The 12,431-nt window shown below is 47.6% G+C and overlaps 2 protein-coding genes across 2 annotated transcripts; one reads left to right on the top strand and one right to left on the bottom strand.

Moving 5' to 3' along the window:
* Positions 1 to 6,636: 6,636 nt before the first annotated feature.
* LOC144888536 (uncharacterized) lies at positions 6,637 to 9,447 on the top strand. The gene is made up of 2 exons (XM_078766876.1): positions 6,637 to 7,533; positions 9,314 to 9,447. The coding sequence occupies exons 1-2, from the start codon at positions 6,879 to 6,881 to the stop codon at positions 9,358 to 9,360; spliced, it is 702 nt and encodes a 233-aa protein (XP_078623002.1). The 5' UTR covers positions 6,637 to 6,878; the 3' UTR covers positions 9,361 to 9,447.
* Positions 9,448 to 9,484: 37 nt separating this feature from the next.
* On the bottom strand, positions 9,485 to 11,885 carry LOC144888537 (gem-associated protein 7-like). Its single transcript, XM_078766877.1, has 2 exons — positions 11,857 to 11,885; positions 9,485 to 11,679 (listed from the first exon to the last, which is right to left on the bottom strand). Exon 2 carries the CDS (start codon positions 11,640 to 11,642, stop codon positions 11,007 to 11,009), a length of 636 nt encoding a protein of 211 aa, XP_078623003.1. The 5' UTR covers positions 11,643 to 11,679; positions 11,857 to 11,885; the 3' UTR covers positions 9,485 to 11,006.
* Between the last annotated feature and the right edge of the window lie 546 nt (positions 11,886 to 12,431).

Genomic DNA, 12,431 nt, shown 5'->3' with positions numbered 1-12,431 from the left:
GCAGCACTTTGGTTCTGGATTTGGCAAATTGTATGAATATCATCACAAACTCACATGCACACAGAGGAATATGGAGTCTAGCAGCACTTTGGATCTGGATTTGGCAAATTGTATGGAATATCATCACAAACTCACATGCTCACAGAGGAATATGGAGTCCAGCAGCACTTTGATTCTGGATTTGGCAAATTATATGGAATATCATCACAAACTCACATGCTCACAGAGGAATATGGAGTCGCGCAACACTTTGGTTCTGGATTTGGCAAATTGTACGGAATATCGTCACAAACTCACATGCTCACAGAGGAATATGGAGTCTAGCAGCACTTTGGATCTGGATTTGGCAAATTGCACGGAATGTCGTCACAAACTCACATGCTCACAGAGGAATATGGAGTCTAGCAGCACTTTGGATCTGGATTTGGCAAATTGCACGGAATGTCGTCACAAACTCACATGCACCCAGAGGAATATGGAGTCTAGCAGCACTTTGGATCTGGATTTGACAAATTGTATGGAATGTCGTCACAAACTCACATGCTCACAGAGGAATATGGAGTCTAGCAGCACTTTGGAGCTGGATTTGACAAATTGTATGGAATGTCGTCACAAATTCACATGCTCACAGAGGAATATGGAGTCTTTTGGATCTGGATTTGGCAAATTGTATGGAATGTCGTCACAAACTCACATGCTCACAGAGGAATATGGAGTCTAGCAGCACTTTGGTTCTGGATTTGGCAAATTGTGTCGAATATCGTCACAAACTCACATGCACACAGAGGAATATGGAGTCTAGCAGCACTTTGGATCTGGATTTGACAAATTGTATGGAATGTCGTCACAAACTCACATGCTCACAGAGGAATATGGAGTCTAGCAGCACTTTGGTTCTGGATTTGGCAAATTGTATGGAATGTCATCACAAACTCACATGCTCACAGAGGAATATGGAGTCTAGCAGCACTTTGGATCTGGATTTGACAAATTGTATGGAATGTCGTCACAAACTCACATGCTCACAGAGGAATATGGAGTCTAGCAGCACTTTGGATCTGGATTTGGCAAATTGTATGGAATGTCATCACAAACTCACATGCTCACAGAGGAATATGGAGTCCAGCAGCACTTTGGATCTGGATTTGACAAATTGTATGGAATGTCGTCACAAACTCACATGCTCACAGAGGAATATGGAGTCTAGCAGCACTTTGGTTCTGGATTTGGCAAATTGTATGGAATGTCGTCACAAACTCACATGCTCACAGAGGAATATGGAGTCTAGCAGCACTTTGGATCTGGATTTGGCAAATTGTATGGAATGTCGTCACAAACTCACATGCTCACAGAGGAATATGGAGTCTAGCAGCACTTTGGTTCTGGATTTGGCAAATTGCACGGAATGTCGTCACAAACTCACATGCTCACAGAGGAATATGGAGTCTTTTGGATCTGGATTTGGCAAATTGTATGGAATGTCGTCACAAACTCACATGCTCACAGAGGAATATGGAGTCTAGCAACACTTTGGATCTGGATTTGGAAAATTGCACGGAATGTCGTCACAAACTCACATGCTCACAGAGGAATATGGAGTCTAGCAACACTTTGGATCTGGATTTGGCAAATTGTATGGAATGTCGTCACAAACTCACATGCTCACAGAGGAATATGGAGTCTGGCAGCACTTTGGATCTGGATTTGGCAAATTGTATGGAATGTCGTCACAAACTCACATGCTCACAGAGGAATATGGAGTCTAGCAACACTTTGGATCTGGATTTGACAAATTGTATGGAATGTCGTCACAAACTCACATGCTCACAGAGGAATATGGAGTCTGGCAGCACTTTGGAGCTGGATTTGACAAATTGTACGGAATATCGTCATAAACTCACATGCTCACAGAGGAATATGGAGTCTCGCAGCACTTTGGATCTGGATTTGGCAAATTGTACGGAATGTCGTCACAAACTCACATGCTCACAGAGGAATATGGAGTCTGGCAGCACTTTGGATCTGGATTTGGCAAATTGTACGGAATGTCGTCACAAACTCACATGCTCACAGAGGAATATGGAGTCTAGCAACACTTTGGATCTGGATTTGGCAAATTGTATGGAATGTCGTCACAAACTCACATGCTCACAGAGGAATATGGAGTCTGGCAGCACTTTGGAGCTGGATTTGACAAATTGTACGGAATATCGTCATAAACTCACATGCTCACAGAGGAATATGGAGTCTAGCAGCACTTTGGATCTGGATTTGGAAAATTGTATGGAATGTCGTCACAAACTCACAGAGGAATATGGAGTCTGGCAGCACTTTGGCTCTGGATTTGGCAAATTGTACGGAATATCGTCACAAACTCACATGCTCACAGAGGAATATAGAGTCCAGCAGCACTTTCGTTCTGGATTTGGCAAATTGTGTGGAATATCGTCACAAGCTCACAGAGGAATATGGAGTATGGCAGCACTTTGGATCTGGATTTGACAAATTGTATGGAATATCGTCACAAACTCGCATGCTCACAGAGGAATATGGAGTATGGCAGCACTTTGGATCTGGATTTGACAAATTGTACGGAATATCATCACAAACTCACATGCTCACAGAGGAATATGGAGTCTGGCAACACTTTGGTTCTGGATTTGGCAAATTGTATGGAATATCATCACAAACTCACAGAGGAATATGGAGTCTGGCAACACTTTGGATCTGGATTTGGAAAATTGTACGGAATATCATCACAAACTCACATGCTCACAGAGGAATATGGAGTCTGGCAACACTTTGGTTCTGGATTTGGCAAATTGTATGGAATATCATCACAAACTCACAGAGGAATATGGAGTCTAGCAACACTTTGGTTCTGGATTTGGCAAATTGTATGGAATGTCGTCACAAACTCATAAACTCACAGAGGAATATGGAGTCTGGCAACACTTTGGTTCTGGATTTGGCAAATTGTACGGAATATCATCACAAACTCGCATGCTCACAGAGGAATATGGAGTCTGGCAACACATTGGTTCTGGATTTGGCAAATTGTATGGAATGTCGTCACAAACTCACATGCAAATTGTACGGATGTCGTCACAAACTCACTTTGGATCTGGATTTGGCTGACCCTCGCAAACTCACCTTGAGTCGTCTTGCCCGAGTTTGAATCCCACCCAGATATAAAGTGCCATCCCATGTTTCACAGGTGGAGTGATCCGTCAATGTGTGTGCCGTTCCTCGGATGGACGTTAAACTGGCGCCCCGTCTGCTAACATTAGTTGGTGGAGGTTAAATATCCCATGGTGTCTTTCATGAAGCGTCGGCGAGTTATTTCCAGCACCCTCAACAAATTCCTGCGCTAACAACTGCTGGGAAAACAATGGCAAAACCATCCAGTATAACCATTGCCAAGCAACTGTTTCAGCAGCACCGACGCTCTGTGACGGAGTATGGTACACATGGTGCATCAGTATAGTAAATGTATTATGTGGCCACAGCGGCACCGACGCTCTGTGACGGAGTATGGTACACATGGTGCATCAGTGTAGTACATGTATTATGTGGCCACAGCAGCACCGACGCTCTGTGACGGAGTATGGTACACATGGTGCATCAGTATAGTAAATGTATTATGTGGCCACAGCAGCACCGACGCTCTGTGACGGAGTATGGTACACATGGTGCATCAGTATAGTAAATGTATTATGTGGCCACAGCAGCACCGACGCTCTGTGACGGAGTATGGTACACATGGTGCATCAGTGTAGTACATGTATTATGTGGCCACAGCAGCACCGACGCTCTGTGACGGAGTATGGTACACATGGTGCATCAGTGTAGTACATGTATTATGTGGCCACAGCAGCACCGACGCTCTGTGACGGAGTATGGTACACATGGTGCATCAGTATAGTAAATGTATTATGTGGCCACAGCAGCACCGACGCTCTGTGACGGAGTATGGTACACATGGTGCATCAGTGTAGTACATGTATTATGTGGCCACAGCAGCACCGACGCTCTGTGACGGAGTATGGTACACATGGTGCATCAGTGTAGTACATGTATTATGTGGCCACAGCAGCACCGACGCTCTGTGACGGAGTATGGTACACATGGTGCATCAGTGTAGTACATGTATTATGTGGCCACAGCAACACCGACGCTCTGTGACGGAGTATGGTACACATGGTGCATCAGTGTAGTACATGTATTATGTGGCCACAGCAGCACCGACGCTCTGTGACGGAGTATGGTACACATGGTACATCAGTATAGTAAATGTATTATGTTGTCCGCCACTTTTGTTCAGCAGTGGATGTAGCTCCATGTTGTCGGTCAGAACTTTTATTAAAATATCACAAGAGAAGGAGACACAGAATTAGAGACATGGATGTCCTTGTCTCTGGGTTAAGCAAACTCTTTCGGTCGAAGGTCAAGTGGTAAAACCGATAAGTTGATACTTTCCAAACAATGTAATGTCATCCCTCTGTCCCACAGAGGTAACCTTTGTGTGTCGTATGGTCACATCTCGGACACTGCGGCGTGCGGGGAGTAGAAGGAACCGCGTGGTGGAGGTAACGGGTCACCGAGTGTGTTGGAGTTCCAAGGTGGAGAGTCCCCTCAGTGGGGAGATCCTGGTGGCCATGTGCCGTCCACTTGCCTGGCCTGGTTCCCACTCTGGACCGGCACAATGGGCGTTCTGCACATGGCACGAACTGGATATGAAATACCGTTCATGCTGTACCAGGTGATTGGAGGGAATGCACATACCTCATATGTTGAACACAATATACATGGTTAAATAGGATGAAAGGGGCTTCCATTTATTAGGTATTCAAAAATTGCACAATTTTGACCCTCCCCTCCCATTATATACTCTATACATTCTTTCAACCTCCCCTCTGAACCCCCCCTCCATCCCACCCACCTCCTACCCCAACTCCCCAACCCCTCCTGCCCACCTCCTACCCCTCCCCCCATCCCACCCACCTCCTGCCCCTCCCCCCATCTCCTGCCCCCTCCCCCATCCCACCCACCTCCTACCCCCTCCCCCCATCCCACCCACCTCCTACCCCCTCCCCCCATCCCACCCACCTCCTACCCCCTCCCCCCATCCCACCCACCTCCTACCCCCTGCCCCCATCCCACCCACCTCCTACCCCCTCCCCCATCCCACCCACCTCCTACCCCCTGCCCCCATCCCACCCACCTCCTACCCCCTCCCCCATCCCACCCATCTCCTACCCCCTCCCCCCATCCCACCCACCTCCTACCCCCTGCCCCCATCCCACCCACCTCCTACCCCCTCCCCCATCCCACCCACCTCCTACCCCCTCCCCCTCCCCCATCCCACCCACCTCCTACCCCCTCCCCCCATCCCACCCACCTCCTACCCCCTCCCCCCATCCCACCCACCTCCTACCCCCTCCCCCCATACCACCCACCTCCTACCCCCTCCCCCCATCCCACCACCTCCTACCCCCTCCCCCCATCCCACCCACCTCCTGCCCCCTCCCCCCATCCCACCCACCTCCTACCCCAACTTCCTCCCCCATCGCATCAATCTCCTGATCAAGTTCGCTGATCTGTTGACGATGAAGCCTTCCCATGATTTTTCAAACAAACGACTTTGGGCCTAATATCAGGTTTTATTAGCAACGTGATACCTGAAATCTACCTCGGCTTCCTCATCCTCCAGCACGTCTTTCTTTCTGGAGTTCCAACCAGAAGAACTGAGCGGTTCTTCCTGGTACCGACAGGTGCACCCAGATCATCTCTCTGAGGCTCGGATGCTTCACTCCACGTGCTGTAAGTCGTTGTGTAACACTCTAGCCGTACAGGTAACCACTTGCTTTGGGCCCATCTATTTATTACGTATGCATTGGCCTTGTGTATGTGGGGGCAGGGTCAAAATTTGTTACAGGCTGATATAATAATGTTGACCCCCTTGTGTTATGACATCATCGGTGTTCAAAATTCAAAGTAGAGATAAACTAATGTTGGGCCCATCGCGGTGTTTTACCTGTTGAAAAGCGATGACGTGTATGATTTGTTTGTGGAATTGCAAACCTGTCCTCCTTTTCAAATCGTGTCTCGATTACGCACAATCCTTTTGGCTTTCTTCTTCATCCTGCACAATTCCTCCCTCCATCCTTGGCAGTGAGTGGAGAGGAGGTGGTTTGTGAGGGAGTGCTAAAGATGGTCACCAAGTCAGGACAATGGTTGTGGGTTCAGGTGACAGCAATGCGGAAGCGAGATCCACATACGATCCGGTGTACAAACTCGATTATCAGGTGAGTTTACCTTGAAACCGTCGTTGGTGCTAGACCTGGAAGTAAAACGTTTTTTTTGAAAGGTTGCAATTGGAGCTTTGATTTGAATGTTATATTCTCAATTCCTTTGACCAATCGCTGTGTATCACGTGTCATGACAGTGAACAGGTGGCGAAATTCCTTCTCCATCAAACCCCGGTACCTTCAAATCCGAAAGCATCATCCATATCTCCTCATGTAATTGACACTTCGGCAAACATCAATCCCAGGAACAGGGGACATTGCACGCACCGATCTTTGACTCCTGCTTCACAGTCATCCGAGGTCTCCACCATTTCATCCTCTGTAACTCACCTGAGGACGAGGCCCAGACAATCCGAATTAAGTTCCGTTAATAAACACAGAATCCCTGTTCCTCACAAAGCCACGCCAATTCAGGGATTTTGCGCGTGCCCACAACTTCCTGGCACCTCTGGAAATGGCGAAGCTGAGGCGGCACCTCAGCCTACACACCTGTGTGGAAATGATGAGACCCCGTCAAATTACAACGGTCTGAGCCAAGAGGATCCAGTGCCAGCAAAGAGGGCAAGAATGGATGAGGACCTGTCGGAGTTGAGTGAAGACCTGGCAGAGCTGGTGGACCAAATCTTGAGATCAGAGCATTCGTGGGCCTGGGGATCAGATTCCCATCATGTAGCTATTCCATCCAATGACAACTTTGTCACGTGTCCTTCTCCGGCTGTGGTAGTACCTTGTACGCACCTCCACACCGCGGCACCACCTGTTACTGGAAGCGGTATCTCAGAGAAACCACCACAGAAGACTTCAAACAACTTCTCAAACCCAAGTAGCAGGAACTCCTCTTTCCTGTGCCTACAAAATCCGGGTCCTTCCTTACAAGGCGCTGTTATTGAGGCCGATCTCCGGCTAAACTTTGACGCACTTGAGATGCGGAATGACTGCGTCTTCAATGCTGAATCCCCATCGTTGTACACCGGAAGTTGGTGTGGTGGTGACGTAACAGAATCGGGCCAGCACGGTTTTGGTGTCGGTGAAAGCGATTTGCAAATCACCAAGTCATCAAAAATGAACCGACTTGATGATGGATTTGGCGTCTCAATCCTCAATTGGGACTTGCTGGATGAACTGGAATCGCTCCTCAGCCTGGGAATTTCCACAACCGAGCAACCTCTTCATGATTCCAGCACATTCCCCCTCACTGGTTTCCTCTATGACAGAATGCCAGGTGGGTTGATGCAAAATGGTGGAGGATCGGATCGATCCTCAGTAATGAATGCCCGATGCAGATGTGCTGGTGAATCAGTTTCCTGGGACACAGTCCAGGTCGGGTCGCCACTCCGAGTCGGGAAGTTAGGTAGGTAACTTGGAATTTGCACAGGGTGCCGGATTTAGCTTGCCTACCCTTTGCGGACACTTTGCGTGATCTTTAAGTCCATCAACCAATGTCGGTAGAGACGACGCCAAGTTTATCGTCGATCCGAGGAACAGCACACACATTCATGAATCCCCTTAATTTTTTTGGTATAAAAGATCGAGGCTCGTGTAAGGGCAAACATTAATCACAAAAAAACAAACGGACACATAAAACATAAGATAAAGGGAGCGGGAGACAAGATGGAGAGAGAGAGGGAAGCACACAAGTACAACAGCAGAGAACAGGGACATCGGAAGATCTGTGGGAGGGAGAGGACTTGGGGGAGGAGGTGTGGAAATGGGAGTGGTGGGGGGGAGGGTGGGAGAGGTAAAAAACACATGGACACTGCTAGGACTTCCAGGAAAGAAGTCGGAATTACAAAGAAGTGTATCTGGGGTGAATTAGCGGGGGTAGAAAAGATCAAGGTTTTGGATGGGGGAAGATAAGAGATGGTGGTGAACAGCTGTTTTAAAGACCTGGAGGGTGGAGTGGGATTGAAGAGAGTGAGGGAGTTTATTCCAGAGGCGGAAGAAAAGGGGAATGAAAGAGTGAAGGTGAGCAGAGAGTCTTGATTTCGTCAGTTTAACCAGAAGAGGGTTGCAGGCAGATCTTGTGCGACCTGTAGGAATATTTGGGAGACAGAGCACAGACAGAGCTGGGGGAGCAAGGCCGGAGAGGAGTCGGTAGAAGACAAAGACCACCAACCTGCCTGCGGTGAGAGTGAGAGGCCCTTGGAGTTAGCTTCATCGCGGGAGATTCCAATGATTCTGAAACCTTGCCAGTGAAACACCAGGATGATCGTTTATAGCTGGGTCAGGATTCAAACCCAGACGAGACAGCCTGGAGTGGGAGTAGTGCGGAACTCGAGACCATCCTGCCATGTCGATCGATATATTCTAGTTACACAAACTTATGTATTTCCTTCAAGTCCAATTACTCGTATATTTATTTGTGTGTAAATGACCACATTTCCTCCCACTGGGTTTGCACTGTCCACACATTGTGTCGACGCCCTTGTGCTACGATTGGCTCGCTGCAGCTATCCAATACCTGCCCCTCCAGATTAACGGAAGTTTTCAGTTCATATTTCAGAGGCCAAAGTACACCATAGTACGGCACGTTGGTGGACATTACTAAACGTTGCAAAGTTGTCGGTCTGATTGACACTCATGGGAGAGCATGGCTTCAGGCTAGTTCTGATTCGTTAGGCCTTCCTGAGAGATACTCTCCCAGGATTGGCAAAAAAAGAAGAATTTTTTTATTAAACTTTATCTTCCAAGTGTTTGACTTCCTCCTTCCGACCATCGCCACTGCAGTAACCGTGCACCGTTATTCATTTGATTTAAACAACGATAAAGATTGTGGGGGTACAACACCAGCAGTAAACACACACGATGAGGTTCGGTCGGCTGTTCATCCATCGTACATGGGAAGTTGCAAATCTGCAGAATAGATGAGCAGACATGAGATGAAACATCTGGATTTAAACATACGTGTCATCATAAAAGCTCGGGTCGACGAGCATTCCTTGTTTTACCATATTTTACCTTCCGGTTGATAACGCAAGGCCTTTCTCGTTTCTTCATTTCAGGCAATACTTCATGCCGGCCCTTGCCTGGAGCAACCGTGACCTTCTGACCGCAGCATTTTCGGCAACACACGAGTACATTCATCAAGGGAATGAGTTCAATACCTCACATACACCACTTCCGCCACCGGTCAACCTGCCATCTTCCTGGATTGAAAACACTGGAACACGAGGTCACAGCTGAGGGAAATCTATTTATTATGTACATAGGGGAACGGATTGGGATAAATTGTGAAAAGCAAGAACGGAAGATAAAACGAATATGTGGGTGTGGGAGTCTTGGTGTGGTGCTAGATGCCTGTTCGGCCTCAGAGGCTACTAGGCCTGTATAATGTTGACATATGAAGAAGAAACCACAAGGGGTCGGAAATAATGAAATCACGAGAAATCAATTGATGACCCTTCAGAAATACCTTTTTGTGCGTGCGCACAGAACACCGTCAGCGTAAAATCAGAGAAACGTTTCTACGATTCAAATCTCCTATTGAATGTATGTATAAATAAATATTTATCGGCTGTAACGGCATGCGAATGATTATGGCAGTTATGATTTATGGGAGCGAGACATGGGTAATGAATGTAGAGCAGCAACGAAGGCTGGAAAGGGTGGAAATGCGAATGGTTCGACGGATGTGCGGAGTATCGTTGAGAGAGAGGAAGACAAATGATGAATTGCGAAAGATGATGGGAATATTGCCTGTGATTGATGCTGTGAAGAGGAACAGGTTGAGATGGTTTGGTCATGTATTGAGGAAGGATGAAAGTGACTGGTTGAGAAGAGTGATGGAAATGAATGTAGAAGGAAGTAGAAGACGGGGAAGACCGAGAAAGACTTGGCTAAAGATGGTGGAAGAAGAAATGCGGGCAAGGGGGTTAACAAGGAGAGATGCAGAAAATAGGGCAAAATGGAGAAGATCGTCATGGGGACCGCAAGGCTAACCCCCGCTCTAGCAGGGAAAATGGCCTTAAAATGCATGTTGTTGTTGTTGTTGTCATTGTAACGGCAAATATTAAAATTGTGGATTTTTAAAACTTTGTTTTTTCAAAATTTGCATTTGTCTTGAGAATGTTTTATATACTTGTCATGCATGTTATACGTCTTTTGGGACTTCCTGGCAGTACGGACACTCGTCCGATCAGGTCGAACGTCCCAGACACGAGTGTCACAAACTCAACCTGGGGCCGGCCTGTCCCGTTCGGTAAGCAAAGGTTTCTCACGCCACAAGATCATCGAAGAAATGGAATCTTTCACACATTTCCATTGGGATTGGAAGCAAAAATGCTGTGAAAAGCAGGAAGTCCAATAAGGTAATAAAGTGGCAATGCTTCCTCTTCTTCCTCATTATATCCAAACAGAAAATATTTCTCGACCTCCCCTCTGCCACAGAAAAGGCGGTCCTTGGAAAGAAAAAAAAAACCAAAGTATAATGTGATAGCAGAAGTAATGGGAACACAGACTTGTGATAATGAACTGAACTGCGAGGGATGGCTCGTGGCATCAAGAGGTGCAGCTTTGTTCAGAGCAAAACACACCTGAGAAATCGACCCAATAGAGCTCAATATTTAAACAGGTATTTACAGGATTTGGGACTCGAACTGGGAAATCCACCAGAAATATATACAAAACGGACGAGGTAGAAACAGCACCGAGGTGTCCGATAAGAGGAGCGACCATGGTCACACCCACGGGTCCACGTCAACCCACGGCGGCCTCGGAATCTGCAAGCTGCACCTGGAACACGATGACGTCACTCGCGCGCAGCAGAGCTGCCGGCTGTTTGCCCAGGGGCGTCTCCAGGTCGTGAACGGCCACGCTGCTAAAAGGTACATCGGCGCAGGTGAACCGGGCGCGCATGCGCAATCGCTCGTACAGGGTGAACTCGGCGGGCCGCCCTCCGAGGGCGAGCAGGCAACGTACGAAACGCTCACGCAACGTCGCACGCACCGCACGATCCTCGCCAGCTCGTGCAGAGTCTGCGTGACCCGCACCCAGCCCGGGTAGAGTGAACAGAGCCTTAAAGCGAGCCGAGCTCGGGTCAAATCCCTTTCCTCCTCCCGGTCCCCGTGGGAGCCGTAATATCGGCACCGGTCGGGGAAAGCTGCAGGAAAGCCTCGGGCGCCGATTGGAAGCAGACTCGCTCTCTGTAGCACACCCACCGTCCCGCACCATCAGCACCACCCTGCCCGGCTCTTCGGCGCCTCCAAGGGCGGCGTTCGCTCCATCTGGTGGATCCTCCGTCCGTACGGCGACCGTGAGAATCTCCACGGCTTCCCCACCCTCGCCAGCTCCATCACTTCCATGCGCCTCGTTTTCCTCCAGCACCCCAGCCATCCTTTTGTAGGTTGCGTTTACCACCTCACACAAGGTCCTGCACACAAAAGGCCTTTATAAGTACGATGAATCACCACAACACATTCAACGGTAAAATAACAAATGAGGCGGTTAAAAGCAGTGAAAAGGGCAAAGAAATAAAGAGTACGTAATTATAGGCTACTTGGCGCGTAAATGTGTGACTGACAGTGACAGGACAAGTTAGTAAACTCACACGTGCAAATGAAATGGTATTACCTTGATTCTGCCAAGATTAAGGTTTTTCTTCAGATTTAGAACAACAGTAACACACATATAACACTGAATAATCAATAACTTTATCATCAAAGTACCTTATTTTCCAATCAAAGCGAAAAACTAAACGACAGACCAGCTGAACTAAACTGACATGTGTCAATACACCATCTATTGTCAAGCCGTTATCTGCACCGCCATAATCCTCAAGAGATGATTTTAAAAAACGAGTATCGAGAAAGAAGAGATAAAACAATTAGGTAAAGGGTGCACGAAGAAAAAATAACAATAATGGGAAGATGGTAACTCAAAATACGTCCAACAATTCCGAACCATTTTTCCCCTCAGAAAGGGAATGTTTTTAGGATCAGATTGGAAAGTCCGTTTTTGTTCCACCTCGTATCAGAATATTATTTTAGTGATTGGGAATTCAGAATGAACGGTGTGTAATGCGGTGCTATGCGCACGACTTGTCTTGCCAATAAAGGAAGCAACAACGTATGTAACCACAAGCATCTTTATTCCAAGGATCAAACGACAGCACCCGTGCTCGGG

Source organism: Myxine glutinosa, chromosome 12, assembly GCF_964187855.1.
Source record: "Myxine glutinosa chromosome 12, kmMyxGlut1.1, whole genome shotgun sequence".
Lineage (NCBI taxonomy): Eukaryota > Metazoa > Chordata > Myxini > Myxiniformes > Myxinidae > Myxine > Myxine glutinosa.
Note: the sequence above shows the minus strand (reverse complement) of the source record. Positions and strands in the feature narration are given on the sequence as shown.